Source organism: Bolinopsis microptera, chromosome 2 (genome assembly GCF_026151205.1).
Source record: "Bolinopsis microptera isolate Bmic1 chromosome 2, MBARI_Bmic_1.0, whole genome shotgun sequence".
In the NCBI taxonomy this organism is placed as follows: domain Eukaryota; kingdom Metazoa; phylum Ctenophora; class Tentaculata; order Lobata; family Bolinopsidae; genus Bolinopsis; species Bolinopsis microptera.
This window is the reverse complement of record NC_087073.1, coordinates 22,749,597-22,770,299: the sequence shown is the minus strand read 5'-3', so window position 1 is coordinate 22,770,299 and position 20,703 is coordinate 22,749,597. Positions and strand designations below refer to the sequence as shown.

General features: G+C 40.0%; 2 protein-coding genes across 3 annotated transcripts; one reads left to right on the top strand and one right to left on the bottom strand.

The window, feature by feature from the left end:
* Positions 1-1,720: 1,720 nt before the first annotated feature.
* LOC134811370 (alpha-mannosidase 2x-like) lies at positions 1,721-5,987 on the top strand. The gene is made up of 5 exons (XM_063818163.1): positions 1,721-1,871; positions 2,003-2,105; positions 2,299-2,554; positions 3,608-3,749; positions 5,803-5,987. The coding sequence occupies exons 1-5, from the start codon at positions 1,770-1,772 to the stop codon at positions 5,944-5,946; spliced, it is 747 nt and encodes a 248-aa protein (XP_063674233.1). The 5' UTR covers positions 1,721-1,769; the 3' UTR covers positions 5,947-5,987.
* A 4,225-nt stretch (positions 5,988-10,212) lies between these two features.
* On the bottom strand, positions 10,213-20,143 carry LOC134826664 (IgGFc-binding protein-like). 2 transcript variants are annotated; one of them, XM_063839129.1, is made up of 9 exons: positions 19,912-20,143; positions 19,523-19,698; positions 18,877-18,999; positions 17,913-18,023; positions 16,000-16,073; positions 14,052-14,221; positions 12,797-12,917; positions 11,087-11,222; positions 10,213-10,667 (listed from the first exon to the last, which is right to left on the bottom strand). In XM_063839129.1, exons 1-9 carry the CDS (start codon positions 19,940-19,942, stop codon positions 10,500-10,502), a joined length of 1,110 nt encoding a protein of 369 aa, XP_063695199.1. In that variant the 5' UTR covers positions 19,943-20,143; the 3' UTR covers positions 10,213-10,499. The 2 variants fall into 2 exon arrangements, with proteins under 2 accessions (XP_063695199.1, XP_063695200.1); XM_063839130.1 differs by lacking the exon at positions 17,913-18,023.
* Between the last annotated feature and the right edge of the window lie 560 nt (positions 20,144-20,703).

Sequence of the window (20,703 nt, the reverse complement as noted above, 5' to 3'; positions counted from 1 at the left end):
TTAATATCATTTCCTTTTGTTTGGAAAAGAGAGACACTGGCAGCGGTACACTCTACCCATGATTATGGGTTTTGGTCAAATATCATCTCTTTTTGATTATAATGTCAAGATAATTTACAAAGCCGAAATGTAACTCATAACTTCATTAATATTTATATTAATAATTAGGAGGTAATTTCATTCAATTTCGAAATTTTACCTGACTGAATATGGCACTTTTTACTTATCAAGTTGGCATTAAATTCATATATAATGCCATTTAAATATCGTAGGAAAGCAGATTTTATTCGAAATCACGAATGAGCAAATTCTCACCTTTCGCACGTGCAAACTTTGAGCGGACGTTGCGTGCGGATACAGATATTGAATCACCGTAAATTTTTGCATAGCGTATTTTATATATAGTTTAATAAGCATGCAAAGTTTCAGAAGATTTCATATAGAACTTGGATCACAACGAGACTCCAAAGTTGATAAAAATGGTGAAAACAGCAATTTTCAGTAATTTTAGCAATTTTTCTATCAAACTGGGCGTGTCCCCACGTGTGCAACTTTTTGATTTTCCAACTTTAAACTAGCCTATAAACACAATTTAGACCTTTAAAAAGCAAAATTGAGCTCCACAGGCACAACCCAAGGGATGGCCCAACACCAGAGAATACTAATTCACAACTTTTGTGTTTTTATAAAATTATTCTTCAAAAAAGCACTTACTTCAATAGCGATATCTTTATGAAGGAGCAAAGTAAGAAACTATTCCGGTAGATTTTCAGAATGCTTGAACAATTATCTAAGATGAAAATGTCCTCAAGTTTTGAATAAAATTTACTCCTTAATGGTTTAAATCGATTTGAAAAGTTGTTACTTTGTCAAAAACCAAGTTTTAAAAACACCTAATTTGATGACGTCATCAAGTGTTGATGATGAAGATAAATTATTTTTTGATATAATGTAAACTAAAGTATAAACAATTATCTTTAAAACCTGTGGTTCGAAATGACTGTATCTTTTATACTTTTGAATCTACGGACACTTAAATGTAGGCTACAATTGACTTCAAAAGCGTCTATATATATATATATATACTTCTACGACAATCTGTTGTAAAAAGGGGTTCCAGAAAACCCATCTCCCGATACTCCTGAAAACATGCAATTTTTTTTACAGTCGATTTGGACAGGTCTAGACGCCGTGCAAAGTTTCAGATCTCTAACTCAATTTTAACATGGTTTTTAAGGCACCTGAATATGGCGATTTTGGGTTTTTTACCTAATTTCGTATAACATGCTGGCGCGTATTTTGCGCAAATTTCTAAAAAACCTCCACATAACTATTTCTTATTCCTGTCATCTTTAACATTGAATTAGAATGTTTTGAACTTAAATTTACCTGCTGAACTACTTTCGATGAGTCTTAATGCCTGGAAAACAATAAAGGGGATATACTAGTATAGGGGGTAAATAGTATTGTGAATATAAGGGCGACGGTAATGCTTGCCAGCATTGTGATATACTTTTTTTTTTAATTCGATCAAATTTCAATGGGTATTTTTTTGTGAAACTTGATTTCGAGATAGCAGTTGACCAAATCAAGTTTACAAAAAATGGAATGGGGCCAAAAAAATTGGCCCCTTTCCAAGATTTTATGGGGAGGGGGGGCCTCTTCCTACCCCTCTGTTTAAGAGCTGCATCTTATCCTATTCAGGTGTAGAAGAGGAATATGTTGAGTTGGAGATTTTGACAGATCTGAAGGAAGTAGGGGACCTTAGTATGAGATTTAAAACTGATATTAAGAGTGGAGGAAGCTTGTTTACTGATCTTAATGGACACACTATCCAGCAGCACAAATACAAAGACAAACTTAAAATTCAGGTTTTTTTTCAGGTCGTTTTATTACTAGGGGGATCAGCCATACCAGCGAAATGAATAATATGATATTATCTATGTTTAAAAAGTTTTCCCCCTGTTCGCCTTATTTACTTACCCGCAATACCACGTACCAGGGTAACTTCTTCCCGATGCCCTCTACAGCCTTTATCCAAGATTCAGAGACTCGGTTCTCAGTACTCAGTTCTGAACCTCACGGTGTGGCTTCGCTGAAAGAGGGTGAGTCTCTGTTACCATAGTTACCATAGTTACCATAGTTACCATAGTTACCATAGTTACCATAGTTACCATAGTTACCATAGTTACCATAGTTACCATAGTTACCATAGTTACACTCTGTTATCTGCCAGGTTACCATAGTTACCATAGTTACACTCTGTTATCTGCCAGGTTACCATAGTTACACTGCCAGGTTATCTAGAAGTAGTGCTGGACAGAAGGAACCAGAAAGATGATGGGAGAGGTCTAGGCCAGGGTTTGGACGACAACGTTCCCACACCGGCGCGACTACGACTCCTTGTGGAATTTGGTCCCGGTGCTAAAGTGGAGGACTACGTTGTTGAGTACCCCTCTCTTTTGAGCTACTGGGTTCAGCAGTCCCTTATGCACCCTGTTTTCGCGGGACATAAACCTGGGGACTCTTCATCTACCAGATTTGTACAACTCATGTGAGGATATACCTATACTAATGATTCCAAAAAGTGTTTGCGTTCGTTCGTTCGTTCGTTCGTTCGTTCGTTCGTTCGTTCGTGTGTAATTTTGGTATAGTTTCAATAAAAACTATGAGGAAGCAAATAAGCAAAGGGGCCATCTACTTAGGACGTCCGCCAAAATCGTAGATTTTCAAACCACCCCCTCCCCCTGTCCGGGTGTGTCCGAATTTTCAAAACCCTCCCCCCTTCCCCGGACGTCAGAATTCCAGCTACTTTTAAGACTACAAATAAAACCAACTCAAATTCATTGTTAATAAAATTCAAAGAGTTGAAATAAAATTCAAAGAGTCGAAATAAATGGGAATTTTCGTTAATTCTGCCAAAATTTCCGAACGTCCGGATTTTCAGAAACCACCCCCCTCCCCCTGTCCGGATTTGTCCGAAATTCCAAAACCACCCCCCTTCCTATTTGCCGGACGTCCTAAGTAGATGGCCCCTTGCATAAACAATAAACATGTGGTTACATAGAAATATACACAATTTTCAAATTCAACATGGAATTATATTAACTGGGCGGCGCTCGGCCTGTCACTCCGCCATATCACATATATGATATATGCATGCTTATAAACAATAAAGACTGGGGTCCCAATATACAAGGTTGTATGGAATATGATAAACCATCACGGATTGGGAAATTGAGCGGCCATCCACAAAAGAAAAGCGGCCGCATTTTTTGTTCTAAAAGGGCCCCCAACAGTTGAGACCAATTTCAATCGATGTATTTTCGGACGTTGATTCTTAATCACACCCCGTGTGATTCGGAATCAGCGTCCAAAAATACACTGATCACTGATGAAGATCAATTTCTTTCCCAAGGCCAAAGGGCCTTTTCACAAGAATTTTCTTAAAATTTGGGCGAGCGATTTAGTAGGAGCGTTAGGGTTGGGATCAGATCAGAGGGCTAGAATTTCGAATAGTCATTCAGGGCCACCAAGAGAACGTGTTTAAAAAGTCACGTGACACTCGAGTGTAGAGTGATTAATTAATGATGATCCATATGTACAGGAAGAGTCTGCCGTGTGACGAGGAGCTAGTTAACCTGAGATTAGTGGATGAAGAAGCTGACACCTCCCTTCTCATTATCAGAAACTTGGGATTCACTTGTCAGATGGATTACTCTCAGTATTGTCAAAATCACAAAAGCAAAGTGAGTTATCATTAAGTTTTGTGTTTTATAATAATATTAATATTCTATTTTTTGCATTATAGGCGTATATACCGAAGGCATTCAAAACCATTAAAAATCCGAAATTTGTTAATCGTTTTGGGCGTTTCTTTCCCAATTTTACTTTTAGCAGAAGATACTTTTTTAATCGATTTTTAATACAGTAAACAAGACAAATTATGGTTAAATAGACAAAAAGAATAAGATTGCACACCTTCAAAATTTTCTAAAAATATTCCCTCATCGAGAAAAAAAATATTTTTCTTTTTCGAAAATTTTAAAAATTTGGAGAAGTCTGTCGCTGTAATACCGATAGTTCGGCCATTTTAAAAGTTTTTTTTGCTGATTTTTTTACTGAACATTACTTACAATCTGTACAAGAAGCCATTGAAAGGATTATATAATTGAACGATAAATGACGAAGTTACAGACCAAACAACTAACAAGGTCGAAAAAAATAAAAATTGAAATTTTTCCCACTTCTAAAGTTGTACATTTCACCAATCACCCGGGTCAGCAGATATCGCTTCAAAAATTCTTGTGAGTGTAGTTGATGATCATATCAAACTTTTTGGAGTAGGATTTTTCTCAGATTTGAGTTTTAAGCTATGCAATGTGGCCTCAAACGACTGAGTAAAATTCATCGTAAAAAAAAGGGCAAAAAAGGCAGATTTAAGGCTTAAAATGCCTATAACTCAAAAAGTATCAGTTTTTTTGAAATAATTTTTACAGGATCGTAATCAGCTTGGTAAGACGAATCTTTTAGTTTGACATTTATAATATTTAAAGACACAAAATTTGTTAAAATATGTGTACAATTTGTACAAAATTTATTTCTTCTAAAAGCACCTATTTGGTACTAAAAGATTCGTCTTACCAAGCTGATTATGATTCTGTAAAAATTATTTCAAAAAAACTGATAATTTTTGAGTTATAGGCATTTTAAGCCTTAAATCTGCCTTTTTTGCCCTTTTTTTACGATGAATTTTACTCAGTCGTTTGAGGCCACATTGCATAGCTTAAAACTCAAATCTGAGAAAAATCCTACTCCAAAAGTTTGATATGATCATCAACTACACTCACAAGAATTTTTGAAGCGATATCTGCTGACCCGGGTGATTGGTGAAATGTACAACTTTAGAAGTGGGAAAAATTTCAATTTTTATTTTTTTCGACCTTGTTAGTTGTTTGGTCTGTAACTTCGTCATTTATCGTTCAATTATATAATCCTTTCAATGGCTTCTTGTACAGATTGTAAGTAATGTTCAGTAAAAAAATCAGCCAAAAAAAACTTTTAAAATGGCCGAACTATCGGTATTACAGCGACAGACTTCTCCAAATTTTTAAAATTTTCGAAAAAGAAAAATTTTTTTTTTTCTCGATGAGGGAATATTTTTAGAAAATTTTGAAGGTGTGCAATTTTATTCTTTTTGTCTATTTAACCATAATATAAAATAAAATCGATGTTCGGAGCAAAAACGTTTTTGGTGTATCTCCCCTTAAGGCCAACGTATGCCCACTGACTTTTGGCCCACCCTGTACATTATACATTATACTGACAAGGTTCGACCGGGATCCCGGCTTAATCCCGGTCCTGGTAAAAAATCGGCCGGGACCGGGAATCCCGGTCCCGGCTAAAATGCCGAATTTTGACCGGGACCAATTTTAAGTTTTTAAAATTTATTTTTGCTAATTTTCTTAAATTATCAAACAACTTTTTGCACAAAGAATATTAAAAGTAAAATGTTTGTTATCTACGATCCCGGTCTCAATCCCGGCCTAATCCCGGTCCCAGTCTTATTCCCGGTCCCGGCGCGGTACTTTTTATCAGTCCCGGGCCCGGCCAAAAAAGCGGTCCCAGTCGATCCTTGAATTTATACATCATATTGGCGGTCTCAATCCCGGCCTAATCCCGGTCCCAGTCTTATTCCCGGTCCCGGCGCGGTACTTTTTATCAGTCCCGGGCCCGGCCAAAAAAGCGGTCCCAGTCGATCCTTCATGAATTTATACATCATATTTATCAACCTGATTTCAGCCCCTGAAGGATGTTTTCACCGTTCCGGTGGAGTGTAAGGCTCACCCTCTCTCTCCTTTCCACGAGTTTGGAGATAACAAAGTTCAGAACCATAAACCTATGCAATTTTCTTCTTATTATGTACATTTTATTGGGAGCGATTAGATATCATTTATTTATGAATTTATTTATGAATTTTACAGAAGGAGTGTAGTTAAAGTTAAACTTAATGTGATCTCTTTTTATGAAGTTAACTGTTGACAATTTTGTTATGCGCACTTATGGTTAACGGGTGATACTCGTAAAATATTTGTTCCACTCGGCGCGCGTCCTGGTAGGTTGTAAACCTACAAACTTATGGCTAACCTCATATCTATCGATTTAAACCGCTACATATTTATTTTGGAAAGAATTGGAGATCACAAGGTCTCAAGTCGTAAACTCTATCAAAGTATTAAAGAAGATAGCTTTTAAACAAAAATTTATTTACAAGTTTCCAGAGGAGGTGTTCCAGCAAAATTGTATTTGTACAAATATCGCCCCCGGTTTATTCTCAGAAATGTACAAATATCGCCCCCGGTTTATTCTCAGAATTGTACTAAATTTCGCCCCCGGTTTATTCTCAGAAATGTACAAATATCGCCCTCGGTTTATTCTCAGAATTGTACAAATATCGCCCCCGGTTTATTCTCAGAATTGTACTAAATTTCGCCCCCGGTTTATTCTCAGAAATGTACAAATATCGCCCCCGGTTTATTCTCAGAATTGTACAAATATCGCCCCCGGTTTATTCTCAGAATTGTACTAAATTTCGCCCCCGGTTTATTCTCAGAAATGTACAAATATCGCCCCCGGTTTATTCTCAGAAATGTACAAATATCGCCCCCGGTTTATTCTCAGAATTGTACTAAATTTCGCCCCCGGTTTATTCTCAGAAATGTACAAATATCGCCCCCGGTTTATTCTCAGAATTGTACTAAATGTTGCCCCCGGTTTATTATCAGAATTGTACTAAATGTCGCCCACGGTTTACAGTTTATTCTCAGAAATGTACAAATATCGCCCCCGGTTTATTCTCAGAATTGTACTAAATGTCGCCCACGGTTTACAGTTTATTCTCAGAAATGTACAAATATCGCCCCCGGTTTATTCTCAGAATTGTACTAAATGCCGCCCCCGGTTTCTTCTCAGAATTGTACTGAATGTCGCCCACAGTTTATTCTCAGAATTGTACTAAATGTCACCCCCGGTTTCTTCTCAGAATTGTACTAAATGTCGCCCACAGTTTATTCTCAGAATTGTACTAAATGTCACCCCCGGTTTCTTCTCAGAATTGTAATAAATGTCGCACCTGGTTTATTCTCAGAATTGTACTAAATGTCGCCCCGGTTTCTTCTCAGAATTGTAATAAATGTCGCCCCGGTTTATTCTCAGAATTGTACTAAATGTCGCCCACGGTTTATTCTCAGAATTGTACTAAATGTCGCCCACAGTTTATTCTCAGAAATGTACTAAATATCGCCCCCGGTTTATTCTCAGAAATGTAATAAATGTCGCCCACGGTTTATTCTCAGAAATGTACTAAATGTCGCCCACGGTTTATTCTCAGAATTGTACAAATTTCGCCCCCGGTTTATTCTCAGAATTGTACTAAATGTCGCCCCAGTGTGCAGTGGCTTAAGATCGTATCCCATGCTGAAGGTGCCGAATTTAAATATTGCAAATCTGCATCTCCAGATTACCCTAGTTGGTTAGGCGTACGATCTACACTGGAGAGCAACCGCTCCCACTAAATCGCTGATCGCCCAAATTAAAAAAGATTCTTGTGAAAAGGCCCTGTTGTGTGACTATGGTTCTTTCAGAGGCTCCGAAACTGTGAACCCAATAATACACTGTATAGGACCGCGTTATCATTTCAGCTGTTATTTGGTTTGCAGATATTTCGCGATAACTACGTTTACCATTTGACATGTCTCTGTGTGAACAAGTCATCTCCTAACAGTATAACTTATCACGGACCTAACTTCTGCGCTATTTGGATCCGAACGGGAACGACATTACCGAGTTTCCATTTACAATAATTAATTTAAATTACATGTAAGTAGCTGGGGTGCACGTTACATGTACTTAAGGCGATCTCCTCTGAAAACACACTCCCCAAATTGTAACTTCTTTTAGTTTTACACTTCATGAATCGAGATAAAATCTTTTTGATTTTCATTTCAATGTATTAAGAATCAATATAATTATATGCACTTATATAAATCACTTGGGATACTTTTGAAAGAGAATAACAAGCTCAAAAACGATTTTTTTTTCTCCGTAAAAAGCAAATGGCGCAGGTTATATTTCCACCAAAAGTCTAAATTTTATCGAAGTAGCACGCGCCGCTTTTTTCTCGAAATGTTAGCACTAGCCCGAGGCAAATGCTACGACTACGAGTACGAAGTAGTATTAGTACTAATAGTAAGTATAGCGCGTGCCGGGCCATTCCATTAACAATAGACAAATAATTTAGTCTTAGAACGAGAATAACATTGAACATGCTCAAAAAATAAAAACGCTAATTTGTCCGTGAAAAATACATATTACAGTCAAATATAATACGTCTTAATTTATAAAAGTATAAAGCCTTTGTCGGACAAAATGATTGGGCGACATCTGTCCGACAGCCGAATTAGGGATTTCGGACAGATGTCGCTGTCGGACAGAAGTCGTTTTTGGCGACATCTGTCCGAATTTCGGATCATATTGTAATTTCGGTTCACATTCGTATTTCACAAGCTCACGGGTAATCTCGTGACGTTGCTCCCATTGTTCTAATGCTGGTGTGATCCATTGAGATCTGATCCATCGATACGTGTTTGACTGGTTGAGGACGGGAGCGTGCTAGCCGTACACTAACATTATTAGTATTCATAACAAGCTGTCGATCACATCACAGGACACAGCCTACATGAGTACATATAGGACAGCGGTACGGAGATCAGTTATCGCAATCCACAATGGCAACCAATCTTCAGTTCTCCCCTGGACGCAAACAAGGCTCTGAGAACCCTGTCCCGAACGGCTTCCGATACGTACCGGAGACTGACGTCCCTCGAATCTGGGGGCACCTGAAGCCCCTCCTTCCTATAGAAGCCGCATCCAATATCGCAGAAGGTTGGCATCACGGAATCCATTCAATGCTCTCCTGCTCGAAGTCCGCAATTTGGAAGTTCCTTGATTGCCTTAAAGCAGAACAAGCCTTTACAGACGTGAAGAAAACCAAAAGAGACGGGCGGGAACTACCTGAGCCACGTGCACCCAAATGGATCCGTTATGATCGACAACTTCAGAGAATTGTAGATGATTATAAAAACTGCAGCAACCCTATGAACATTAATATAACATTTAAACTATTGTCCAATTTATCGACATCAAATGAAAATAAACTATGGTAGTAGACTATGGCTCGGCTCAGATCATATCTCAAATCGGAAACAAATTTGCAAGTTACAGTTCGGAACATGTCTCTAATTGGAAATGTGTCGTATTGAAATCAGATCACAATTTCGGACAGATGTCGTTTTTTTCTGGTACCCTGAGTCGGACAGTTGTCGCTGTCGGACAGATGTCGCTGTCGGACAGATGTCGCTGTCGGACAGGAGTCGTGTTACCGACAAAATTCGCAACAAAGCGATTAAATTTTAACAGGAAATGGTCGGGACATGTCCCAGAAATCATTCTCGTCAATGGTCTTCATATTTGAAACAAATATTTTACGAGTATCACCCGTTAACTTGATGTCACATGTCAATAATTTGCATCTCTCCAGTGGTGCATCTCGCTGATCCACTGAAGGTATCGATATACAATTACATTATTTGACGCGCTATACTACAAGTACAAGGGTGATACTCGCGTAAAATATTTGTTCCAATTGCAGCATAGTCCGGACGCAACCGACCCCAGGCATATTTTATATCACAGGAGGGGCAAAGTGCAAAGAAACTGCTGCTAACTGCTGCTCACTGCTATGGGCGCGCGCGCGACAGCAGCAGCAGTGATTTAAGACTCTACGGCGGCGCTGTACAGAATGGGACAGGGAATAGGAAAAATAACATTTGCCGCCGTAGAGTCCTGTTTTTTCACACCCCACGCCGTAGAGTCCCGGTTTGTACGGCGCCGCCGTAGAGTCCCTGTCACATTATATAACACTCGTGTTAATTTCGCAGCTCTAATGAAAGCCACTATTATTCACACCATGGTTTGGTGAGCCCTTCAGTTTTGAGATCTTGGATTCGAACTGCAGGCCAGTAAACAAGCGGATTAACCAACTTAGCCACTGAGCCACTTTAACTTTAAGTTGTTGTTGTTGTGTTGTAGTCATATAAGTTTAAAACTGTCGACCAGAATTTCTCCAGCCAACAGATTCCTAAACATGTCACGTAAATTTTGAAAACCTATGATGATATAATTATAGAGGTCTTTATTGAAATACCAAAGTTTGGAATTAGGGTAAATTACAGTATCTTAACCCCACTTATTAATAATTGAAATCAATAAAATATTTTTAAATTCTTAAAATCAACGTACAGTACCCAACTAGACTGCTGCGACAATTGCAATTATCCAAAAACAAAATATAATTAAAATTGAGATATATCCTATCTAGAAAGTTATCAGTGATTTAAGATATAACCACGCGTGAAAAGTCCCAATAAAGCAGCTGTCTGCTAGTTGCGAGCTGGACACCTCTCCCTCCAGGGGTAGTGCGACAAGGAACATCCAGTGGAGAAGACAGCCTGTCGTACTGAGCAGGACTCAGGACATCCCAGTCTCCGCTTCCAGTCCCGGAACACTCCGCCTCTAGCCGCACACAACTCTGCCAGCGAGCTTGCTATCTGAAATATACGCTAGTTAAGTTAGGGACTATCTACTTAGAACGTTCGGCTGCCGGCAATATAATTATAGGGACTAGGGAGGGGTAGTTTTGGAATTTAGGTAGGTAGGTAGATTGGTAGGTAGGATAGGTAGGTAGGATAGGTAGGTAGGTAGGATAGGTAGGTAGGTAGGATAGGTACCAAACAAGAGGAAATGATATCTATTTGAATTTTGAATTACCGGTCTGAAATGCAAATGTGCTGTGCTGTGCTGTGCTGTGCTGTGCTGTGCTGTGCTGTGCTGTACTGTACTGTACTGTGCTGTACTGTACTGTACTGTACTGTACTGTACTGTACTGTACTGTACTGTACTGTACTGTACTGTACTGTACTGTACTGTACTGTACTGTACTGTACTGTTATACTGTACTGTGTCTCACCTGGCACTCTGTGGGATACTCCTTGTCCAGGTCCATGCGGTAACACAGGTCAACATAACACTGTTCTAGATAGTACTCCAGATCTGCTCCTAGACACTGTGTCGTGAAGACGGGGTTACCCAGCAGATAATCACACCTGAAAGTTATTTTACACTGTGTCACCATGGTTACATAGGTAGGTGATATGAACCTGCACATGCAACAATGGGCCAAGTAACTTGGCCCGGTTTTTTATTTTGTTGCTAGAAGTGATCAGGATGCCAAGACGCATCTACATGTCAATTTTGAACAAAATCGGACAACATTTTAGAAAATTCAGCCCTTTCAATAGTGGGCTATATAATGTGGATCTCTACTTCAATATAAGTTATCCAGTTCAAGAATGGGCTAGCTAACATAGCCCGAGATAATAATTAAGCTGTGCTTCTTCGCAGGTGGGCCAAGTTAACATGGCCCGTTATTACACAGATATTAGCAAGACACGATCTACTGTAAAGGTGGGCCAAGTTAATGTGACCCGTTATTGCATAGGTATGAGATTACTTCCATTAAAAATAGTTGCTGGTCTATGTTACATGGCCCATATCCTTTTATATGAATGGGTGGGCCAACTCAGCCAAGTAATGTAGACCACATAAGTTTATTGGAAATCAGCGAGCCATGTAACTTTTTGCCAGATGCAGACGAAACTATTTACAATTTTGCTTAAAAAATTAATGTGCCTAATGGGCCAACCGAATACCTAACCCACGAAAAAATTTTTTTGATGATCCAACATATCCTGTAAAAATGGGAAAGTTTTTTTCGTTTAACTCAAAACCACTAAAAACTAGTTGGCCCATTGTTGCATGTGCAGGTTCATATCCTGAACTTATGTCAAATTAATTTGAGGGCCACATTATCCAGCTTGCTCCTCTCCCTCGTGAAATACCTATCATCAAATTACGTATGTTATTAACGTTTCTAAGAATTTGCTACTGGAAAGTTGTTACAAGAAGCAGCCGTGTGCTTATAATTGACGAAGTTAACTTCGGTATACGCCGATAAAATCTCTAAAAAAGTGTGTTTCTAGATCAAAACGCGCAGTTTTGCTAGTACCCCAGTTAAGTTTTTCAAAATTGTCCCACATTCAAACGACAATTTTGCGCCCCCCTAAGATCCCCCCCCAGCGGGGTCAGCGGGGCCCTTCGTTACGCCACTGAGTCTCTTGCATGATAAAATAATAGAGTCTGTGGTTGCCGGAGGGTTTTAAGAATAAAAAGCTATTCATCCCCCGCATCAGTGTAACTATGGTAACATCACACGATGATGGTACGTTTCCCGTTGACATGACGACAGTTTCCTCTAATACCCTGTTTTGCGATCACCTCCACCAAACCCCGAGGACAAACTTTGAAAAGCAGGTTTGGGGAAAGGACGCCCTCAGAGTTTTGTTATTGGACAACAGTGGAAAAACTGACAATGTCGTCTACGCAGAGGTTTTGGACAGATAATATTTAAACAGAGATTTTGTTTTTTATAAATTTGTTTTGGATTGATTATAATTTGAAATTTATTTGTAAATGCTCTCTTCACTCTTAAAATTTGATTCTAAAAATTGGGAAAATAAAAACGTGGTGTCAGTAAAAGTATGTCGAAGTAAAAAATCATTGTCGTCAGGAAGAACCCTGCAAGGGAAATGACAGGCTCTACTACAAATGATAAACTTACCGTCTCTTGGCTTCTCTATCTACTTCAGGGTCCGAACAATTCTTTGACTTAATTTGCTCGACCGCATTACACGTGTTAGTTTCATCCACATTCCAGCTAGAAACAAATGCGCTCGGCAAATCTGGTTGTGAGATACGGTTAGTGGTTGTGAGATACGGTTAGTGGTTGTGAGATACGGTTAGTGGTTGTGAGATACGGTTAGTGGTTGTGAGATACGGTTAGTGGTTGTGAGATACGGTTAGTGATTGTGAGATACGGTTAGTGGTTGTGAGATACGGTTAGTGGTTGTGAGATACGGTTAGTGGTTGTGAGATACGGTTAGTGGTTGTGAGATACGGTTAGTGGTTGTGAGATACGGTTAGTGGTTGTGAGATACGGTTAGTGGTTGTGAGATACGGTTAGTGGTTGTGAGATACGGTTAGTGGTTGTGAGATACGGTTAGTGGTTGTGAGATACGGTTAGTGGTTGTGAGATACGGTTAGTGGTTGTGAGATACGGTTAGTGGTTGTGAGATACGGTTAGTGGTTGTGAGATACGGTTAGTGGTTGTGAGATACGGTTAGTGGTTGTGAGATACGGTTAGTGGTTGTGAGATACGGTTAGTGGTTGTGAGATACGGTTAGTGGTTGTGAGATACGGTTAGTGGTTGTGAGATACGGTTAGTGGTTGTGAGATACGGTTAGTGGTTGTGAGATACGGTTAGTGGTTGTGAGATACGGTTAGTGGTTGTGAGATACGGTTAGTGGTTGTGAGATACGGTTAGTGGTTGTGAGATACGGTTAGTGGTTGTGAGATACGGTTAGTGGTTGTGAGATACGGTTAGTGGTTGTGAGATACGGTTAGTGGTTGTGAGATACGGTTAGTGGTTGTGAGATACGGTTAGTGGTTGTGAGATACGGTTAGTGGTTGTGAGATACGGTTAGTGGTTGTGAGATACGGTTAGTGGTTGTGAGATACGGTTAGTGGTTGTGAGATACGGTTAGTGGTTGTGAGATACGGTTAGTGGTTGTGAGATACGGTTAGTGGTTGTGAGATACGGTTAGTGGTTGTGAGATACGGTTAGTGGTTGTGAGATACGGTTAGTGGTTGTGAGATACGGTTAGTGGTTGTGAGATACGGTTAGTGGTTGTGAGATACGGTTAGTGGTTGTGAGATACGGTTAGTGGTTGTGAGATACGGTTAGTGGTTGTGAGATACGGTTAGTGGTTGTGAGATACGGTTAGTGGTTGTGAGATACAATTACGGAGATAAAGTACCCATTTGGTCCTTTCCGTGAAACCAAAGGTTGAAGAACTCATCAGCATTGTTTCCATTATTATTTCCACATAGACCACAGATTGCCTCAGCCTGTGTCTGCACTGTAACTGTGGTCCAGCCATCCCACAACAACGTTATTTTCTCTTCTCTGTAGCTTCGAAAATTTACCCTGAGATACATTGAGGTACAGGGAGGTATAGTAAGGGGATGTACAGTGAGGTACAGGGAGGTATAGTAAGGGGATGTACAGTGAGGTACAGGGAGGTATAGTAAGGGGATGTACAGTGAGGTACAGGGAGGTATAGTAAGGGGATGTACAGTGAGGTACAGGGAGGTATAGTAAGGGGATGTACAGTGAGGTACAGGGAGGTATAGTAAGGGGATGTACAGTGAGGTACAGGGAGGTATAGTAAGGGGATGTACAGTGAGGTACAGGGAGGTATAGTAAGGGGATGTACAGTGAGGTACAGGGAGGTATAGTAAGGGGATGTACAGTGAGGTACAGGGAGGTATAGTAAGGGGATGTACAGTGAGGTACAGGGAGGTATAGTAAGGGGATGTACAGTGAGGTACAGGGAGGTATAGTAAGGGGATGTACAGTGAGGTACAGTGAGGTATAGTAAGGGGATGTACAGTGAGGTACAGGGAGGTATAGTAAGGGGATGTACAGTGAGGTACAGGGAGGTATAGTAAGGGGATGTACAGTGAGGTACAGGGAGGTATCGTAAGGGGATGTACAGTGAGGTACAGGGAGGTATAGTAAGGGGATGTACAGTGAGGTACAGGGAGGTATAGTAAGGGGATGTACAGTGAGGTACAGGGAGGTATAGTAAGGGGATGTACAGTGAGGTACAGGGAGGTATAGTAAGGGGATGTACAGTGAGGCACAGGGAGGTATAGTAAGGGGATGTACAGTGAGGCACAGGGAGGTATAGTAAGGGGATGTACAGTGAGGCACAGGGAGGTATAGTAAGGGGATGTACAGTGAGGTACAGGGAGGTATAGTAAGGGGATGTACAGTGAGGTACAGGGAGGTATAGTAAGGGGATGTACAGTGAGGTACAGGGAGGTATAGTAAGGGGATGTACAGTGAGGTACAGGGAGGTATAGTAAGGGGATGTACAGTGAGGTACAGGGAGGTATAGTAAGGGGATGTACAGTGAGGTACAGGGAGGTATAGTAAGGGGATGTACAGTGAGGTACAGGGAGGTATAGTAAGGGGATGTACAGTGAGGTACAGGGAGGTATAGTAAGGGGATGTACAGTGAGGTACAGGGAGGTATAGTAAGGGGATGTACAGTGAGGTACAGGGAGGTATAGTAAGGGGATGTACAGTGAGGTACAGGGAGGTATAGTAAGGGGATGTACAGTGAGGCACAGTGAGGTACAGGGAGGTATAGTAAGGGGATGTACAGTGAGGTACAGGGAGGTATAGTAAGGGGATGTACAGTGAGGCACAGGGAGGTATAGTAAGGGGATGTACAGTGAGGCACAGGGAGGTATAGTAAGGGGATGTACAGTGAGGCACAGGGAGGTATAGTAAGGGGATGTACAGTGAGGTACAGGGAGGTATAGGGAAATAAAATGAGGTACAGTGAGGTAAAGTGAGGTACATTGAGGTAAAGTGAGGTACATGGAGATAAAGTGAGGTAAAGTGAGGTACATTGAGGTAAAGTGAGGTACATGGAGATAAAATAAGGTAAAGTGAGGTATAATGAAGTTATTAAACAATATATGGTAAGTAGAATTGGGGTAAGTAACTATATCGTAAAAATATGAGAAGCTAAAAGTAAAAGCAGATGTTTCGAGTTTTTCTTGGTATGTTATCGATTAGTATAATTAGTAGTAATAGTATGTTAATGTGACATTAATGTGTTGATATGTTAGATATTAATCAAAATTTATTTCACAATCGTTTAAAATATTTAGTTTTACAAAATTTGTAACCTGAGATGCTCTGGGAAAAGTTGGACAAATACACCGCTGCCCAAATGTCGGGGTCTTCCTTCGCGCATACGGATCTGGGGTTATAAACATATTAAAAATATAAGTAATACATATCTTACTACTATATATTGAGAAAATACTACAATATAATCAAGGTACGATGTTGGATACCTGAGTTCTATATCTTTCGATAGCAACTCCATCTATGTATCTGCTTAGCTTCCATCACTGATCCTGGTACTTGAGATTCCAGGTGTGGCTTTAAACAATGTTTTAAGGGCCCAACACTCAGCTCACTCAGTTGATGGTAGAACAGTGGGTCTTTGTGCGATGTTGTAGCAGGGACTCCACTTCTTGTTTTCTCTTGCTAACCAGATTGCATAGGAACATCTGAGAGCAACCAAAGCCGCCTCTTGGAACACTGCTTTCTTTACTCTCTTTGTAACACCAAAGTAGTTTAGTAGGGCTGGTAAGGTATGATGCCAGAAGCCTCTACACCCAACCTCTACCGTAAAAAGCTGAGCTTTCCACCCACTGCCATGCAGCCCAGGAATAAGCTCTCTGTTGTAACGTGCTTGTTTACGTTCTACTTGGTCACTAAAGTTACTCTCATCACCAACTGTCAACTCTACTAATATGACCACCTTTCCTTTATCAGACCAGACTACAATATCGGGACGTTCTGCAGTTCCGTAGATGTGCTGGGGGAACTGTGCTGGGAGGTCATCTTCGTCCCAGATAATCTGCCAATCTTGGTCTTTCTCAAAAGGGCTCTCTCTTTTCATCTTCGTCTTCGGTTTTTGGTAACAGCTGCTAGATGACTTGAAGCCTGTCCAGTCCTGGACTTCAAGTTTAAAATCTTTGTTGTTGAACTTCTCGATTTGATCCAGTAGGGATTTCGCAATGACCCGCAGCACGTTGTCATGCCTCCAATTGTATCGTTTGTTGTTCAGCGAGAAGTTGCAAGCTACCAAAATGTGTTTAATGTTGCAGTGTCTCCATCCGCAAAGTGGACAGTGTCCTGTGTCAGCATAGTTCCACAGGCTCATGTTTGCTGGAGTATTTGCAACGTCATGGGTTGCATTGAGGTGCAACTTAAGAAGAGCAGGGCTCATCTTGTAGTTGTAAATAAGGTTGTTCCAACCTAAGTCTAGCTGCATGGTGTTTTCCCATGTTAAGAATTGTCCTTGAACTCCCTTGTCTACCAGTGTCAACAGGATATCCTGCTCTGAGATGTGGGATACCAGTTCTTTCAGTTTTTCCTTCCTATATATATATACAAGAAAAACAACGATTCCACAAACTTACAGTTTCATGCAAACGCAATCATCAGTGTCACTGAAGATTGTTGTTCGCACATCCATGAAACTTTTAGTTTGACGAAAACACCGTTTACTTTGTCACGCTTATAAAGCTCTTATTCAATTAGTTGAGCACTTTGATAAAAGGAGAAAGAAACACCGTTGTATATATATATATAGTATATACCTATATATATATTTTAAAACTCGAAACATCTCGATTGAATATTTTCCCAGGTTGGAATTATTTAAAAAGGGACTAAATTAAGAGCTGAAAATATTATTCCCACAGTCTGACAGTTAGTGGTCCTGCAAAAACCGTGGTCTTGCATTAAAATATTTTATTCGAATATCCTAAAATGGTAAACCCAAAAATAGATAAGTTAAGAATAAGATGACATGCTACGATTACTTTGAGAAAATTATGTATATATTATGTTTACGTTAAACATCGAATAAATTCCCAAAACAGATTTAATGTGTAAACTTTATAATTTAATATGTAAACTCTAATTTAATATGCCAACTTTAATTTAATATGTAAACTCTAATTTAATATGTCAACTCTAATCTAATATGTCAACTCTAATCTAATATGTAAACTGCCATTACCTCTCCCTTTTCAGTGTTAACTTGCCAGCCGCGGGTGAGGATTAATACAGTATCCTGTTTAAAGAGGACCACGCTGGACACGCTCTTACTAGCTTCTCCACACTTCACGAACTGTAGATATTATAAAGGAGCAAATAAATACCACAACTACTGTAATTCGCGACAAACTTTAACAATCCGTTAGAAAGTTAAGAGTAGAATGAAATTTTGACATTAACAGAGCAGTAGCTCAACTTCTGATAAAGAAGTAAAGACAAAATTAAGTAGGTAAATTATCTAATAAATATATGTATAGGAAGAAACTTGAAGATTAACAAGAAATGCGGCCGCTTTTCTTTTTATTGTGGATGGCCGCTCAATTTCCCGATCCGTGATTGCGTATTTATCATATTCCATACAATCTGGGGACCCCAGGCTTCACTATTTATAAGCATGCAGATATGGTGGAGTGACAGGCCGAGCGTCGCCCAGTTAATTCCATATTGATTTTTGAAAATATCGTATATTTCTATGTAACCCTATGTTTATTGTTTATGCAAGCTGACAACTACAAGGATTTTTGCATAATAATAATACTAACTCGAGATACAGTGAAAATAATTCACATATCCGACGACCTCCACTAAATTATATCTTCCAGCTTCATAAATTAGTGGCTACAATGATACTTGATCCGTCCAGCGCCGCGCACCAACAATAATTTGGTTCAGAATATTGTGAAAGATAACTTTGCGGAGTGAGGAACGTGGGCGAAAACTGTGCGCGCGGGCACGTACGTACGTACGACGACGGGCGACGGACACAACTCACCATATACAAAAAAAATATTGTTCGCTAACTCTTTTCCTTAACTTTTTTGTGCTGCACTTGAATCATGGATTGGGAAAAACAGTACTTTAAATAACCCCTCCAGACTTACAGTAACGTACAAAAGATAAGTAAGCTACACTGACTACACACTTACGGTAACGTATATAAACCACGAAGCGTAGTAGCAATCCAAAGCGAGAATATACGTGCAGTCAGACCCTGCCCAAACTGAGTACCTTTTTCCGTCAAATGTGGTAATGTGCGAGTCTCCAAACACCTTTATAGTGATCATTATATTGGTGTAAAACTACAAATTAATATTTAAGTGACCGGAAAGAATATCGTTATTTTAAGAATTAAATGTCGCCACATACCTGGCACGTGTGTAGCTACCTGGCACGTGTGAAGCTACCTGGCACGTGTGAAGCTACCTGACACGTGTGAAGTTACCTGGCACGTGTGAAACTACCTGGCACGTGTTAAGTTACCTGGCACGTGTGAAGCTACCGGGCACGTGTGAAGCTACCTGGCACGTGTGAAGCTACATTGCACGTGTTAAGTTACCTGGTACGTGTGAAGCTACATGGCACGTGTTAAGTTACCTGGCATGTGTGAAACTACCTGGCACGTGTGAAGCTACCTGGCACGTGTTTAGCTACCTGGCACGTGTGAAGCTACCTGGCACGTGTTTAGCTACCTGGCACGTGTTTAGCTACCTGGCACGTGTGTAGTTACCTGTCACGTATGAAACTACCTGGCACGTGTTAAGTTACCTGGCACGTGTAAAGCTGTTAAGTTACCTGGCACGTGTGAAGCTTGTCCAGACCAGCAGAAGTAACCATGTTGCTCCCAATATAACCCTCTTCCTCCGCTAAGTTATTGAACAGATCGTTTGAAAGTTGTCTAACTTCACCACCGGCAACTAACGCAGTACTCCCAACTAGTTCCAGCAAGACGACACAGTTCAACAAGACAACTGAAAATCTAAAATCACTTATACTATATATTATATAAGGTTATAGTTACTAATATTATATTATACTGTTATAAATACGTACTAAGGTCTCATGGGACCAGGATTGATAAATTCTTTGAGTGTTTTTTTTTTAATTAAAAGTTAAAAATAAAATATGAAAGAAAGAATAAAATGAAAAATTTTCTGCAGTGAAGAAGAAATTTTAGCACTTACGAGAGAAGTACAAATTGTTAAAGGTGATCATGTTGGCAAACTAAAAAAAGTAAGTTAAATTCGGCATAGATGATAGTCAGCCAAGTACAAATACTTAAATAAACTGACACCAAAGCGGTTGTGGTATAAAGGTTAACTTAAACAAAGGCGCTACTGTGCACGAACTGCGCTACTGTGCACGAACTGCGTTACTGTGCACGAACTGTGCTACTGTGCACAAATTGTGCTACTGTGCACGAACTGTGCTACTGTGAACAAATTGTGCTACTGTGTACGAACTGCGCTACTGTGCACGAACTGTGCTACTGTGCTCGAACTGCGCTACTGTGCACGAACTGTGCTACTGTGCTCGAACTGCGCTACTGTGCACGAACTGTGCTACTGTGCACAAATTGTGCTACTGTGCACGAACTGCGCTACTGTGCACGAACTGCGCTACTGTGCACGAACTGCGCTACCCACGCAACCTGTAGACTCGGCATCTTGAATTAATAAAGCTTCAGACGAACAAACAATGAACGAGATTAGCCAACAATATATATTTATAACAATGTAGCGGAACAAAGCGTAATCTCCAATTACTGATTAACCTAGATTAACTGATTAACACCTCACACTGACCAAGAACCACGCGGCGGACTCTAATTATTGGCGAGAAGTTGAGAGGAGCGTCAGAAAGAGGACCTAACCAGTGCGGTGAATGAAACTAACTAGCACGAACTGAATGAAACTAATTGTGAGGGATCATTTTTATACGGTAAAGGTGGAAGGATTCCGGATTTAATCTATATT